Raw genomic sequence first — 17727 nt, 5'->3', positions numbered from 1 at the left:
GCAGACCTGTTTATTCGTCCTGCAACCTAATTAGATGGAAGGACAACATACAACATACCTGTACCACAGCAGGATAACAGTAAAATATTTGTACCGTTCACATTTCCTGAACCGTCACTGTGAGCAATTGTCATAACAACAGCCGTCTTTTGGTTGCTGGATAGACGGAAACGTTATTTTAACAATGCAGTCTTTGATATAACGTACTGTACAATGCCAGTAAGTGAACCACATACAATTTCCTGTTTTAAGCACTTTGTAATGAACCCTTCCTATTCAAGACCTTTTCAATTTGTCGATGCTACAATATAAGGAAAATTGTTTAGAGAAAACCTTGAAATTCTCCTGGGCCGAGATAATCTGCTGATGGTCCATTTCATTCCAATCGTTTACGTCCTTTGTAAGTCCTAAACATTAGGCAACATCAGATCGGAAATGTGCCCAGAGTTTCAGTCAGTTGGCTAATGCTTGACCATCTTCCCTCCTCCTGTTATGATAGAGGTTGCATGACGCCATGCAATTTGAACAGACTATTTCAGAACTATTGAACTACAAAGTAAAATGCTCTGGATCTATCATCAGTACATTCCTGCCATTGTTAAAGCGTCCACCTAGTTATTTGAACATATCCTTTTCAATGCTATGCTTCTGACGGTGTACACTGTTTGCACTTTACAGTCACTGCTTCTTATTTTATCTGCTTTCATTTTTCTGACCTATTAAGTTGAAGTATTTTGTGGGGCAGTGAAAGGTGTATTGTGTCACACAAACTCACAAGATATTTATAAAGGAAAAATACCATTAACCCCATCCTAATAGATCTACTCAAAATAAAATGATGTTCCTCCACATACTGTTATAGAATCATAGATCCTAATTGTTTCTTTAATGATTCTAGGGCCTTTGTCTTCAACAAAATCTTGGTGGCCTATTTGTGTTTTGCATAACTTTATTGTAATCAATGCCAATGTATTCATTGCAACAAAATACATGAGACATATGAAATTGTGATATTTCCCACCTTTCAGCTTTCCATTGCAATTCTAAATGCCATTTTAGACAGAGTTTATTGCATTTTTATTAGATTAGCAGAAATAAGACCAAAAACTGATGAAAATCAAACTTAAAATGCATTGATTCATTACAATTTAGGGAAACAAAATCTTTTCTATGAGGTTAATGCTAGTAACTAAAGTTCTCAGTTTCTGGACCTGTTCAGACTGTTTCTCATCTGACATATATATACCATGGGGTAATGGAATGGGAAATTATACACTGAGACCCACATACCAAACCTGTGCTGGTTATTTGTCCTATAAGAGAAAAATTAAAGCCCTTGCTTTGTAACACAGTTTTGATTGCTGAGCACGACTTCTGCATCTCAGCACCAACAAGAAATAGATGCTTTTTGGTTAACTAATCAGCCAATTGACTCCAGTCTTTGAAGGTGTCTGTCAGGCAGTATTTTGACACAGTTATTCATTTATTTCAAGGCTTTACTTTTGCTACCTTTTAAAGCTGTAGCTCATGGGCCTTAGTTAATTTCACATATCTATATATCTGAGTGCAGCCTAATTAAGAACTATTTATATTCTACTTCGCAAGCCAGGCTAGGTCCAAAGGAGAAAAGAAGAATCAGAGGAAATATGTATTGAACGTCAACCTTGTGGTTGCAGATAATTCAAATGTAGCATGCCTTATGCAATCTTATCTTCAAGGGAATAGAGGAAGAAATGAAGTTTCCTCAGTTGGCAGGCTTCATCTTATATATCTGGTGTAGCTACATGCTAAGTGATTGTTCTCTGTGATATTTCATTGGACAGACTGAAATGGCAGTATAAAGTGCAATGCTAAAAATATACATACCTGGCATTTGGGAAATAAGTGAGGGAATTCACCATGAATCTTGCTCTGTGATGTGACCAGACCTGCAATAACATGTTTTTTAGATTCCTTGTTAGGCAACATTGTAAAGTTGGGCAATGCCTAGACATGTTTACCTTAGTCATATTTCAAAAAGCAGCAAATTTCTTCCTCAACTGCTCCCAGCATCTGACTACATTTGAGATGCATTCACACTTGGAGCTACCTCAGTCCAGCTATTGTATTAGTCTTCAGAAGAAGTGTCCCCCATCCTTCTCTTCCTGTAACACAACCACCAAGAGTCCAGTCTGTAAAAATTCTGGTCATCATCCTTGGCTTAATGCAGCCATTTCAATCTGGCAAATTCTTTAAGATGATCTTGCCAAAACTCTAGGTAGTATTTGATATGCCCCTTTGCTTTGTATACTCATAGCAATACATTGTAAAGTAAGCTTACCTCAGAAAATCAATAATATAACTATCCTGATAAAGAATGTTTAAGCTGCAATATTTTGTCAATATCTAAACAAATGAGTAGTTTGAAAATATCCATCTTTAAGTAGACCTGGTAACTTTTGCATAAGTGGCATTCCCTTAAAAATAGCTTCTCTATCACCATGTTAATTAATGAATTAAGTTTACCATGAAGTTAACCTCTTCTAATGCGTTTCTACATTTAACGTTCTACAGAAGAATATTCACCAACTAGGTCATTGTACTTTCCATTAATTAAATAGAAAATTTGTTTTCTTTTAAAATGAGGCATTATATACATATAGATCTAACTCTAGAGTCAGGCTTTATTCATTGAATCGAGAGTGAAAACAAAACCTAGATTTTTTTGAAATCTTGCACATGCAATTAATATGGGATTTGTAGCAAACATTGTATATGTCATGTAGATATATGTTTGGAATGTTCATCGAAGAGCTTGTCATAGAATGTCAAGATAGAAAGGTTTATCATAAAACCTTAATGCAGCAAATTCACTTTTACTTTTAAAAACAATGTAGTTAATGTTCAGATATATGTTGAACCATCGCTACTTCATCCTCATTGTTCTATCACAATTTCCAGTCTTCAGCTGGATCCTCAAATATTATATAAGACATAGTCACAAGGGCTTGAAAATACGTATTTTAAAGTATAGTTTTACAAGGCTCCTCACAGGAAATAGTCTCTAGACCCACCCTAAAAGAATTTCCTTCCTATCTCCCTACAGCAGTGGTTTCACATTTTCTAGTCCAGGCTACACCCTTGTGATGCATATGCATATGATGCCAATTGATGGGTGATCCATGGATACATTTCCATTCAATAACAGTAATAACAATAAGGTGGTAAGGCAAACAAGTGTCACAAAACAGACAACTTGTTTTGTCACAATTCTGTTCCCATTTGAATTGGACTTTTCAGGCTTCAACCTCACTTTAACATGATCAACTAGTATGCACAAATGGATTCACTCTGATTAGGTTTTGTAGGTGTTTCTGTTTGAAATTAACCAGATGTTTTAATTTGCAGGCTCCTACTTTCCCCCACACCTTAGCATCCAGAATAAAGAACATGTAATTAATGGTAATGACACTTTAATAATTACTTGCAGGTAAGAGAAAGTTCTGCACTTTACTTGAAATAATACTTTTGAAAAATTCATCATATATCACATAACTTTGCACTAATTTGTATGATTGCAAATATGCATATGTAAATATGCGAATATATTTGCACATCTATTCGAATAATTTATTCTGTCTTTCTTTATATGACCTACACATCTACAATGACATAAGTTCATGTCTTTGAATAAGATCATACTATCTTTATATACAAGTGGACAATGAAAGATAAACAAGTGAACACTTGTGTTACTGTACCGATTATAGTGCGAGCATTAACTTCATCATACCTTAAAATAATAATCCATGATTCACAATGTTCTGTATTAAAACATCTTAGTTAGGAGCAGCTTTGAAAGAGGCAGCAAGATCTATAAAATTTGCTGTAGAAGTTTTATAACCACAACTAATCATCTTTTGCTGCAGTGAAATGGAAAATAGGACAATATGATGTTATCATTTACAGTCCACAGTTGAAATTTCATTTCTGTCATCAAAAAATGATATGTGGACAACATTCTGAGTTCATATCTTTTCTCTGTGAATTCTCATTAGGAAATTTCCAAAATATCTCAAAATCTGGGTTAACTCGAAATATTAAATTTGACACCAATAATTTGTATGTAAAAGAAGTGAAATAAAATTGCTACTGTTCTTGGTTTGAGGCAAATGTTCAGATAAATATCCATTTGCTATAGTCTTTCCCCTTGGATTTCTCTTCCCAATGCCTTCAACGAATTCCTTTCATTTGATTAAATCCGTGTTGATATCCCTGAAACAAACATTTACCCAATGGCAGACTACAATTCCAAATACTCTTTGAGACAGCCACTGTTGTAGCAGGGCGAAGTATTCTATTAGATAGCATGTTCTAGACTTGCTCTTCTCTGCAATTTTCATTTTGAAACATTAGTGAAAATACAACTTAGTTATAAATTCTATTCAACTAAATTGCACCAGACTTTATTCATTACGGCACTTAAACACTCACGATATAATTTCACTGTGACCTTTGTAGTATATTCTACAGATGTTCTCTTTATTCCTACTTTTAATGATTATTGCAATCCTCTTTCCAATCGATAATTATGTGATACATCTGTTTAAATATCATGTGGTAATTTATATCCTGGTCTGTATTCCTTTTCGGAATCATAATAGGGAAAAATAGTACAATCGTTCAATGTTTCACCTCTTTGTATTGAAAACAAAAAATAAAACCAACTTTAGCCAGCTCCGCATTTCTAACTGAAGTCATGTTGTTTCTGAATATTTGCTGTAGAGGACGTGAACCGTTGGAATGGTCATGGCCCAGGAATCACAGTAGCATGGAACACAGGATATCCCTGACTGATTGCAGCAACCGTACTTCGTTTTGCAAAACTCTCATTTTGACAAAAACCATTGCAAACGATACAGGAGCATATCGTTGTTTCTACAAGTATTCTCCGGTGCAAGAAGCTGCAAGTATCTATGTCTTTGTTCAAGGTCTGAAAACTTCTCTTAAATTGTCTTTTGGTTTACATAATACTGTACTTGAAAATAAATCCCAGTTTCAAACCCTGTTCCACCTTTGTCATTACTCCCCTAGTGGTCACTTCTTTCAATGTAATACGATCTAAACATTCCAAAGTTGTAATTTAAAAAGGCAAGTAATGAAGGGAAAAAATTTAACCAGCTTTATTTTTAAAAGACAACATTATAAGTGATCGCACAAGTGAGAGTGGCAGCGATTCAAATTTAACGTATGGATATAAACACAAACAGAACACACTTTCAATTGCTTACATTTTCTCCAGTAGGTAGCATTTCAATTTAAACCTGCATTTCCTGAAGCATGTGGATTTGTTCTGTTTTATCCTTTGATCTCGTGGCTATGCCTCTTTTGTGGGAGCTCATACAGATTCTTATCAGACGCCGTACAAATGATCACCTTTGCTTCAACTGGAACAGTGTACCCACAATAAAGCCCACCACATGCTGGGGTTAACCTCCATAGGGTTCCTGTTTTCCGACTTCCAAAGCAATGTGGTTAAACGCAGATTGCCTGCAGCACTTCCTTCTGTCTTACCGATCAGAGGGAGTTAAAACGAAAAAAAAACAAACCAATTTCCTGATTGGTGTCCTTGACTCTGCATTTTATGTAAGTGGTCTTTAGACAATTGCGAATTATCCGCAAACAGCAATTTTTATAACAAAAATTAAAATTCTCCACCATCTATAACGCTTAACAAAATAAAACTTTTTGAAGAACATTGCAGTGATTTAAGGGGAAAGAATGTGGTATGTTCGATTTAAAGTTAGTTCGCCTGATGGTATTAAGTCCTGATTAAATTCACTAAATAAAATGTTTTGTAAGATAGCTTATTTAATGAACCATACAGCAAATCTATCCCGGTTATATAAACAAGGCAAGTATTGATAATAAAATAAAAACAGTTTGAGAGAAAATATTGCTTCCTACATATACAGTATTGGCATAGTTTTAGCTTGTTGTCTGCCTAATAGCTGGATGATAGCTGATGAGCTGTGAAAGTGATTGTTGGAATAAACAATTTCTCCACGATCTTAGGCTCAAAAATGTTTTCGTGCCTCATTGGATTTTACAGGAGTGCAGTGAAACGCGCTCATTGTTTTAAAATGGTTTATGCTGTTCGTGTTTGGCTGTTAGCGTTTGGACTCATTGACTTCATGTAAATTTGTCTTTTTCATTGAGTGGGAATATACACAGTCCCTTACAAGCTTTTGGAACTTTTTACTCCAATACTGGCATTTTTGTGCATTTATAATTTATTATGAATATTTATTAAAATTGGAAGGACATAGGCAAACATTGGTTAAATGTGAATGTCAAATTATCTCTCTGATCTCACTAATTTTTAGAAGTGGCTTGGTTAAGTTGTATTCATTTGATGGCTATTTCAGATGAAAATTGTCTCAGTAAAAGTACAACTGAAAGGAAAAAAATGAACAAAAAGATTTAGACCTGGATTTTAGAGGTTATTTAATTGCCACAGCTAATCCTGGTGGGAGAAAAGTAGATTTGACCATTAAATAACAGTGACCTGATTGCTCGGCAAACTCCATTTCTCAGATTTTCCAAATAGCCTTGCAAGGTACAGAATCGTTCCTTTACCCAAAATCAGTGACATCTGGAGCTCTTATCTGACAATTCTCTTTATGCAATAGTTTGAAAGTGGAAATTTTATTCCTTACATTTATAAACTATGAAGAATTAGAAACCAGTTCTGTACCAGTAAGCAATAAAAGAACAGTACACCTTACCATTTAATCTTGGTGTCATTAAGTCTAGTAGACCATACTCATAGAAACTATAGGCATTGTTTCAAATGAGTAATCCAAAAAGTTCTGCAATTATTACTCCAAGGATTTAATTGAAATTATCAACATTAAGATCATGAAATATGCTTGAAAATCATTTGTTGTCATCAACAATTTATTCCACTTCAAAAGATACGTTGTTTTCATTTTAGACAGTCAAATTCCCTTTGTGAATTCCTATCCTGGGAACCCAGAAGCATTGTACATAATGGAGACCAAGACAATAGTGATTCCATGCAAAGTATCCATGCCGGCTCTTAATGTGACCCTACATACGGTAAATATAACTGCTTATTTACATGACTGCATCATATAACTTCCCCAGGTTATGCTAAATTACAGTTTACATCATAGCAATCATGTTATTCAAGATATAAATACAAATATGCATTTCAAAATGCAATTTTGTTGGCAGCATGATCACATTCAGAATAATTTAGCATTTATTTTGGTTTGCAAATATTACAGAATAATGAAGAACTCCCTGAAATGGAAATGTTAAATTTGCCATTTTAGTATATCACAAAAGTGCTATATTACAAAACTCCAATATGGAGGCAGCAAATATTGAAGTCCTGAAGTCTGATGTTCACAACCTAAGAAATAAGTTCAAAAATAGCCTCTCAAATGTAGCATCCTCAGGATTACTCCTATATCCACATAGTAATGAGAATAGAAATAGGAAGATATGGAGGATCAGTGTATGACTTGAGTCATGGTGTAGGTGAAATGGCTTCAGGTTCTTGCACTATTGAGACCAATTCTTGGGCTCGAGCAATCTATTTAAAAGGAAAACATTACACATCAATAGGCATAGGACAAATGTCCTGATGGAAATGTTCAATAATGTGCTCATAGAGAATTTGAATTAAATTGGCAACAGGCTGGGCACCAGAATGTAGAAGAGAAAAGGTGAACAAAGCAGTGACAGTGTTCGGCAGTATTAAAGCAGAACACAGTGAATTATTGGGTAGGGCAGACTAGGGAACTACAAGGAATATAAAGACAGGTTCTGAATGCTTACATATAAAAACATGAAGAACTAGATTTATACAACAATATGGAGGCAAGACCCTCAAAAATGAGTGGGATCCAGATTCAGAAGTCTTACTGCCGTTTTTGATAGATCCTATTTTTTTCTGGTCGGAGAAAATGGGTGATATACAACTCACATGAGGGAAAGCTGAACTCAGCCGGGCTATTTGAGCTCAGGAAGTCAACAATTAATAGGATAGATGTAAATACTTTTTGAAGGGTGGATATGGTCTGGCAAATTGTCACACTGTGAACTTTTTAAATCTCCAGCTGTTTAGAATATAAGAAAAAGCCTCCCTGCATCAGTGAGAATTGAAGAGGATGTTACTAGCAATGACAATAATCACCTTTCCCAAAGACATGTAACTGATGTCTGCTTTCCTTGACCTATAATTCCTTCTGGCATGTTCACAGTTTGATTCATAGCCCAAAAATGTTATTAAAGGACTAACTGTGTTTTATCTGGGCTGCAGTGGTAGTGTCCCTATCTCTGAGCCAGGATGCCTGGATTCAAGTCCTACCTGCTCCAGAGATATATTATAACATTTTTGTACAGGTTGTTTAGAGGCTGTGTAACCTGACTTTAGGTTTACCTGAAAGGGCAGAACATTTGAAGAGTACACTGTTATGATGTTTACCAATGAGGAGGACATCGACAACTATTAGTCAAAGATGAGATGACAGAGTTAAGGAATGGCATGCAGATTGATAAGCAGGGTGTACTAGAATGATTGGTTATGCTTAGAATGGATAAGATAAGCTTAGAGTAGATAAGATAAGTCCAATGGTTTGCATCCCAGTTTGTTAAGGCTGGAGATATTAGAAGGGCACATCATAACCTTCCTTGATATGGGCAATATACCAGAATATTGGAAAATGGCTAGTGTGCAAGACATTGCTTATATCTACACAGACCAGCCAGTTTAATATTAGCAGTGATTAAAGTTTTGGAAAAAATGAAGAAGTACTTGGAAAGGATTGAGTTAATTATCAAGATCCAGCATGGATTTGTTAAAAGTAGACCGTATTTGATTTATCAAATTAATTTTCTGATGTTGAATAGACAAGATTGATGAGGGGATTGCCAATAAATGTTATCTGTTTGGATTCAAAGAAAGCCTTAACCAAGTTACCACATAAGAGTTTGTTGACAAACCTGACGGTAAAATTTTCCTCTCCTTGTTGTGATGTAAGCAACAGTGAGAATGATGGAAAAACAAGAAAACCTCAATGTCCAGAAAGGCTTTTGCAATTTTTTTCCTCAGCCTTGACCAGCAACTTCATTGGGCAATGACTACGGTATTTCAATTTATCTGCATCTGATTAAAGATCCAATTGCAATTGTCCTCTTGTTCCCTGAAAATCCAGGCAGCACAAATTGCTAATATGCAAGTCAGTGAGTAATCAGAGGCTGCAGCTCTCCAAATGCTTGTCCCAGTCATCATTCAATAGATCCATCACTCCAACATTCTTTCCCGCTGTATGGTCAACATCCTGCTTGATGTTTCATCCATGCAAGTCAGCATTGGCAAACCACCAGTCTCACCACATCATCGGGTCTGCTGTCAGACCAAATCACGCAGCTTTTTAGCCCTTCAACACTTCGGTGCTCAGGAGTATCTAGGGCTGTATGTTCCTGATAGATCATTTTGTGTGCGGGCTCACACACACACACACAGACACACCATGTATCCACACAGGATGAGTCTTAAGGCTTTTTGCTTGCTTTCTTAGCACTCTCACACTGACTTCACTTTAAGGGCTAACAGCTTTTGTGTGGATCACATTGCTTTCTTAGTTCACAGGATATTTAGTGCTCAGTTACAGGCGGCCAATCTCAGTGGCTTGTTTTTTTTAGCACTTAGGGAGAAGGAAGCATGTCACGGTGGGAGCCTTGAACAGTTGAGGAGGTGGACATGTTGATGTGAGGCATCGTGTGCCACAGTACTCTTGCAACGTGTGCTGGCAGATTATGTGGCAAACAAGTTGAATATGCTTCAACCAAGTAGCTATGTGTGATCATTAAAGTCCTTAGTGAGACTGAGAAATACAGTCAGTTGAGGGACTGATTCAATCCCAGTCAATGAAGGTTGGGTCATGATCAGTCAGGCACTTGGATTCCTGGATTCTGATAGGACTGTCCCCTCACCCTCCAGGGACTGAGGCATGATCAATCTGCAGGTCAATTGTAATCAGTTCTAGGGACTATAGTTCCATCAATTGGGGTGCTGCTGGTGACATTAGTCTGGGGAGTTATGGCCCTATGGATCTGAGGAAACAGAGGGGAAGACTTACTCTTCTGGAGTGCAGAAGATCATTGAGCTTCATTCTGCACTGTAGGGCATCAACTTCACTCAGGGCCTAGCACTGACCTGGGCTATAATTTCAGACAAAGCTGGCTGAGTTTACTGCTGTCGCCTTGTGTGTGAGTCCTGTTAAGATGGACCCGCGGGGTCCCGTCTTTGCGTGTTCTTTCGGAAGGAGAGACTCACACTGGCAACTATGGTTAGACGCAGACAGCCATTTATTCACAGAATCTTAATTGGTACAACGAATCTACAAGCATGCATTCGTTAGAGAAGGCGTTCTCCCTTCTCGTTCAAACTTGACACAATTATACTTCGCGCTGCCTGGAGTCCCCAGTCAGTTCGCCTTCCCCATTGGTCCATTCATCTGCGTGTGCTGGGGATCCGTCCTCCTATTGGCCGCATCGAAGTGCCTGTCCAGCTCCTGCTGTGCTTGACAATGGCTCAGCCATCCCCGGGAGCGGTTCCGATCCCGTATTCAATAGTTCATTGTTTCAAGGAATTACTATTTGTCTGACAGGCTAGCCATTTTCAATAGTTTCAGTTTAACTAAATTGACAATTACACTTATCAACTTTAGACTTAAATAGAGCCATTCACACTTAACAGTTACAGGTTCCGATAGAGCAATTAACACTTGTCTAACAGTTACAGATTCCGATCGGTTTCTTTATTAATTCCGAGTTTCGATGGGGCAATTGATACTGGCTGGTATTTACAGGCTCCAAGATTTAATTAACATTATGCATATCCCTTACAAGCTCCAGCCAGGTACTCGTGCAGTCGCCAGCAGCAGCTCGCTTGGCTGTTGTTAACCATTTCAGGACTGGAACTAGAAGTGTCTGTTGCAGAACTAGTGTCACCCTCCCTAGCCCTACATTAAACACCCCAGTGAAATCTCCCCAACAGTCCACAGGAAGAGGGATGGCCTTCCATTGGACCAGCCAATGTACCAACACCTCTAGATACCATCTGTGAAGCACATGATTCTCTGGGAAAGGCGCTGTAGAGCCTAATTACATAATTGATGAGCTGAAGAGTGGAAGATTACCTGAGAAAATGCATTCCAAGCCATAGTGGGCTGGTCACTATGAATTTCATTCAACAAGGCACTTTCAGGACCAGGTCCAATGGAGGGCCATCCCTCTTCCTGTGGACTCACACACAAGGCGACAGCAGTAAACTCAGCCAGCTTTGTCTGAAATTATAGCCCAGGCCCCAGCTAGTGTACTGTACCCATGACCAATTACCATATTTGAGAAAGATGTGAAAACCTTTGAAAGCGAATTTACTGGAATGTTTGCAGGGATGAGGGTTTTTAGCTGAAAGGTTAGGCCAATGAAACTGATATTGTTCTCCTTGGAGCTAAGGTGATTGAAGAGTCATTTGATTGAAGTGTTCAGGTTTCAAGAAGATAAAGAAAGAAAAGCTGTTTCCATTTCCAGATACTACAAGGATGAGGGCACTACAACTTAAGGTATTGGTGAGAGATGCAGGAGGTGTATGAGAAGAAATGTATTCACAGTGCATTTGTTAATGACCTGATATTCACTCTTATGAGGGTGATGGTGTGAGAGACAATCAACAGTTTTAGAAGAAAATTGGAGGGCACTTGAGGATAATTGACTTACAGGTTTGTACAGATACAGCAGGCCAGTGAGACTGACTGAATTGCTCTATAAAAGGCCAACATAGACCCTACAAACAGAATCCTATTGTTCTGTGCAGTTATATCTCTATATTTGTGAATTAATGTATACAACATCAACAATAGTTAACAATTAGATTTTCATATCACATTTTTAATTCACAAAATAATTCCTATTTAATTTTTGAACAGAAATACCCAGAAAAATACATTGCTGCTGATGAAATGACAACTTTCTGGGACAATCAGAAAGGCTTCACTATTTTGAGTCACAAGATCAGAGATGTAGGAATGGTCACATGTGAAACAACAATAAACGGAAGAGTCTATAGTTCCAACATGTATGTGGTGGTAGTCTTAGGTAAGCAGCATTTTGTACATTTTTACTGAAGTGGTTAAACTTAAATTAACTTCGATTGAGAGCAATCATTGGATATTGAAAATTGCATGCAGTGGGCGGGACATGTTCTCACCTGTTCAGAGGTTTTATGGAGCACAAGACAATTTTTCACAGACCTCATGAGGGCTGCTGAATTTCAAATCCTGTTACAACAATTCTACACAGAGTTAGATGCATTGGTGGTGCGAGGAAGAAACTAGTTTCTGAGAAGCAATCAAAAACTTCCAGTATCTATACTGTATTTGGCAAGCCTTTAAAGCTCAAAATTCACAAGTTACTGACATTGAAAATAAAGTGAAATCAGGATTCAGAATCCATTAATTAAAGTTGAGAATTTGTTCACTGTGTACCCAAAATAGTTGGCTAGTAATTCCTACCATTGATATTTGGCAAATTGGGCCTGTAGTTGTTGGTAATCTATCAAACAGAGATGACAAAAAAAAAGAGCTAAATCATCTAACCATGTCTATTCCTGAAGAAAGTTTTAACCTTTTTGCTAAGATCTGTCTGAAAATGGGAGCAGGTGGGAACCAATATTCACCCAGTCACAGTTTTAAGATCCCAAATTCGCTATGTTTCAAAGTGCAAATGGTGTGGCAAGGACTTGAAAATTAGTATAATTTCCTTTTATTATTTCTATGTACGTGGCTATAACTACAACATAACAGAAACATAGTTCAGTGAGGAAGACATTCTAATACATGTGTTTAAATAGTTCCTGCCTGAAAATAATATGCATGTTTATCAGTCTGTAAACTGAAACATCTGTACTATGACCTGCCTGTATCTCATTTTAAAAATACTACATTCAATCTGTCGACTGAGATAACAGATAATCGGAACTGGCCAATTTAAACTACTTCTCACAGTGGGGCTGTTCTACTGGCTGATAATCCTGGACACAGCTACAGACAGTAGGATGTCATTTTATGCTTATTGCCTGCTGAGCTAGAGATTCAGGTTGAAAGATCGTTTATATTACTGTGTCTCCGGTTTTATCAACAGGAAACCTAGCGTCCTGTGGTCAATAATTTGATTGCTTTTACACAGTTAATTATTTGCAAAATTTAATCCATTCAATGGAAGATTAATCTTGTAATTAGTTGAGGCTATATCCAAGAGTTTTTTTTATTTGCAACGGTATATCACTTGTTATCACATTTCTCCATGCCCCAGATAGTCACCTGAACAAGTTTAGAATGTCAGCATCACTGAAAAATTATTTCTGTAAGCTTTCTTTTGATTTTTTTTTGTGAATATGATTTCAATCTCAAGTCTGCATCTAAAAATACTGACATGTTTGCCAGTGAGAATTGATTATCTGAGAATTCTCAGTGATTGTTTCTCTGAGGCCGATAGCTAGATATATCATGTTGTGCTTTTGCATCCCATCCCATCACAAAGGAGCTGAAACCCAGTTTTGAACATGATTTCCAAAAGTACACTTGGGCTCACATTCCTAGAGAAGTTTAATGTCAGTGGTTTTAAATAGTCCCATCAATACTCAAAGAAATAGACATTTGAAAAGGATGAAAAATAAAGACTGAAGCACACACCATAGACAGATAGAACATAGAACATAGAACATAGAAGAATACAGCGCAGTACAGGCCCTTAGGCCCTCGATGTTGCGCCGATCCAAGCCCACCTAAACTACACTAACCCACTATCCTCCATATACCTATCCAATGCCCTCTTAAATGCCCATAAAGAGGGAGAGTCCACCACTGTTACTGGCAGGGCATTCCATGAACTAACGACTCGCTGAGTGAAGAACCTACCCCTAACATCAGTCCTATATCTACCCCCCCTTAATTTAAAGCTATGCCCCCTTGTAATACCCGACTCCATACGCGGGAAAAGGTTCATACTGTCTACCCTATCTAACCCCCTAATCATCTTGTACACCTCAATCAAGTCACCCCTAAACCTTCTTTTCTCTAGTGAAAACAGCCCCAAGTGCCTCAGTCTTTCCTCATACGATTTTCCCTCCATACCAGGCAACATCCTGGTAAACCTCCTCTGCACCCGTTCCAATGCCTCCACATCCTTCCTATAGTATGGCGACCAAAACTGCACACAATATTCCAGATGCGGCCGTACCAGAGTCTTATACAACTGCATCATGACCTCAGGACTCCGGAACTCAATTCCTCTACCAATAAAAGCCAGTACGCCATATGCCTTCCTCACCGCACTATTTACCTGGGTGGCAACTTTCAGAGATCTGTGTACATGGACACCAAGATCCCTCTGTTCATCCACACTACCAAGTATCCGACCATTAGCCCAGTACCCCATCTTTTTGTTATTCTTCCCAAAGTGAATCACCTCGCACTTAGCTACATTGAATTCCATCTGCCACCTTTCTGCCCAGCTCTGCAGCTTCTCTATATCCTGCTGTAACCTGCCACATGCTTCCTCACTGTCAACAACTCCTCCGACTTTCGTATCATCCGCAAACTTGCTCACCCAACCTTCTAACCCCTCTTCCAGGTCATTTATAAAAATGACAAACAGCAATGGTCCCAAAACAGATCCTTGCGGAACACCGCTAGTGACGGCACTCCATGAAGAAACTTTGCCATCAACTACTACCCTCTGTCTTCTTCCATCCAGCCAATTCCTAATCCAAACCTCCAATTCACCCTCAATGCCATATCTCCGTATGTAATATTCTACCCAAGATGAATTTAATAATTGAGGTGGTGGTTCATTGGGTGGGTGGCATGTGCGGGCCCTGTCACCTTCTCACTTCTCCCCCTGATTTAAGTCCATGCCAATAAAGCACATAAATTACCTTCCTATCTCACTGCCAAATGATGCCCTTAAGTGGTTCGTGAGTGTCCATATTGTAATGTAATACCCAGTGGCAGTGCCTGATTGAGGAACCCATTTTCAGGAAGGGGAAGCATACTGAGAATAATTCCCCTGTCTTTACTGCTGAACACCCACCCTTTTCCCACAATTTCTCCTTTGCATTCTCCATGTCACCATCACTTACATGTAGCATGAGCCATTGATGAATCCTGAAATGGGTGCATTGCTAGCAGTGTGTAGAGCTGCCACTGTTGAGAAGTGGCTTCTGGCTGCCTCCAAGGTGCTTGTCTCAGGAAAGCCTTGCTGCAGCTTTTACTAAGTCCCTGGTCATCAATGAATTTGGTGAATCTTCCCAAAAGGAGACAATGAAGAGCTCATTTCAGCTCTCCAGCCAGCACTGCCATGACATACTGCCCAATGTCATCATTGAAGAATATGCTAGTCAAGTCATTGAAGGAGAGCATGTATGGCTATGAGAACTGATTAGGCAGCTCACCATATAAAGAATAATTATAAACAGTGAGTGATTAGGCCAAGTGTTCTTGTTGTAATTTCTAAACATATCTATGACAGGGACTTTATGGAGATCAAAATAAAACATTAAATCTGCAGCTTTGATTTTGACTTGTTGTTTGCATGTGCTTTACTTGCATGATGAACTATCCATATAGTTAGAGATCAAAACTACAATTATTGTTTAAACCTTGAATTAAATCAGATACATTAAAGCATTAAATGTTTGCAATGCAATGACATACAAAAGCACATAATCCAGATACATTCTAAGCACAGTTAACAGAAGAATTTTTAAAAGATCTACTCACTTCATGTGATTTTGTGTAACTAAAAAAACATAATTTTAGATCTATGTTGAACCCACTGACATGATCAGGGAATTAGATGGCATTTGCCAATACAGGGAAATTTCCTCCACACATTTTGTGTAGTAAAATTATAAATGAGCTTTTTATAAAAAGACATATTCTTATTTACAGAGAGTGCACAAAGGTAAAACATTCTTACAATTTGTAATATCGTCTTCACGTCTCAACACATTTCTCAAGACTCAGAGCTGATTTCTGCTATTTTTGTGCCACTAAGTATGGATAATTGTATAATCTATCCACCCTACAGGAACCAAGATTCAGGAGCTTACACTGAACCCTCGGTCACAAGTGGAGTTAGCAGTGGGGGAACGTTTGATACTCAACTGTAGTGCCAAGACTGAACTCAATGTTCGGCTCGTCTTTAACTGGAAGTATCCTGGATTGAAGGTATAACATATGGAAGTTTTGAAGCTTTGCTTAGTTAAGCAAAAGAAAATCTAAATATCACCAAAGAACAAATCCATAGAGAAGAGAAAGATTTTGAATCTTGTCTTCAATACTTCATGCTTCAACGGGAAATGGGAGTAAATTTGGGTTGGAGGTAGTAAGTTCATAGTAGACAAAAGTATGCAACATTTCTCTGTTAATTAATGGTATGTCTAGGCGTAGGTGTCAAACAAAAATTGGTAAAAATCCAATTAGATACAAATCCCAAATGAAATGAGATTGTTCTTATATTAGTGAATACTTCTTGTGTTGCACATTTAGTGGTGGAAATCTATAAAATTCTTTACATTACATTGCTGTAGTCAAATTAGAATGGCAATACTTTGTAGTTATAGAATGTTCTTGAACTTATATTGGAAAGATAAAACAAATCTCCTGCAAAATTAATTGTAGTTGTAATGATTAGTTCCTTTAATGACAGGTGAAAAAAATGTGTCTGAGAACTGATTTGTATTTAGGAGTGAGTATAGTTTGAGCTAATGTAGTCTTGTAGTCTTTTCAGAAAGTTAGTGTATTGATGCTTTGACTGCTCTTTATTCCTGACGTAAAGTATTTAATGGCATAAATATCCTTAACAATGTGACCATTGTTAATGGTTACCAATTAACTTTACTTATCCAGAAGGTAAACAATTATGAATATTAAATCCAACTTCCTCAAGTCATAAATTGTTTTAAGAGGTTTTAAAATAATATCAAACTTTGCATTTTAACTTTTCTCTAACTTTTTCTCTTTTTCTTCACATTTCATTCATTCTAACTTGCGCTGTATCTTTATTTGCCTTTCTCTACTTGGTATGGCTTCAAATTTGATTATTTCTCAGCCAGTTAATCTTATTATTGATGGAAATACCCCTGTTTGTCTCATTGTGATGCCCTATTGCTCTTACTGTGCTTACTCTTTCAAATATCTTGTTGGAAAAAAGTTTTAAAGCCGAAACGTACAATTGAAAGTTGAACTAACGATCTCTAGTTCAAGCAAAATTTGACCCATTGATGATGATAAACATAAGCTTTTACTAGATTACCTCAGGAAAAATATTTCCTGACAATATCAGATAGAACCATTGTAGTGGGGCAGATCACTCATAGACCAAAAAAGTCGTGATAGAATGAATTTTCCCATTCACTGCTTTTCTGGGGGTCATTCTAATTTTTAAGTAATTGGTTAAATTAGGTCATATATACCTTTTCAAATTTTCATCCTGTCTATGTCAATGGGACAGAAGGTGAGTCACCATGAATAATTTAATTTAATATCTTGTACATCATCACCCAAAGTTGATGCTTATGTTACTATGTAATGGGTTACCACACAGATATTTCTACATCAGTAGCTGTCTTTCTATCGATAACTTGGA

General features: G+C 37.4%; 1 protein-coding gene across 3 annotated transcripts in view; it reads left to right on the top strand.

The window, feature by feature from the left end:
• Positions 1–17727, top strand: part of kdr (kinase insert domain receptor (a type III receptor tyrosine kinase)) — a 71518-nt gene that overhangs the window by 2605 nt on the left and 51186 nt on the right. Inside the window, exons 2-7 of one of the 3 annotated variants that reach the window (XM_043690792.2) lie at positions 5–219; positions 3388–3469; positions 4765–4970; positions 6977–7101; positions 12006–12174; positions 16168–16307. In XM_043690792.2, the coding sequence (XP_043546727.2) occupies positions 4811–4970; positions 6977–7101; positions 12006–12174; positions 16168–16307 (594 nt within the window). In that variant the 5' untranslated portion in view covers positions 5–219; positions 3388–3469; positions 4765–4810. Of the gene's footprint in view, position 1; positions 220–3387; positions 3470–4764; positions 4971–6976; positions 7102–12005; positions 12175–16167; positions 16308–17727 lie in introns of all 3 variants that reach the window. The other 2 variants (XM_087988180.1, XM_043690775.2) reach the window with 2 other exon arrangements.

Source organism: Chiloscyllium plagiosum, unplaced genomic scaffold (genome assembly GCF_037043375.1).
Source record: "Chiloscyllium plagiosum isolate Xiang-an unplaced genomic scaffold, Cpla_swu_hap1 HiC_scaffold_1, whole genome shotgun sequence".
NCBI lineage: Eukaryota > Metazoa > Chordata > Chondrichthyes > Orectolobiformes > Hemiscylliidae > Chiloscyllium > Chiloscyllium plagiosum.
This window is presented reverse-complemented; position numbering and strand designations above follow the sequence as displayed.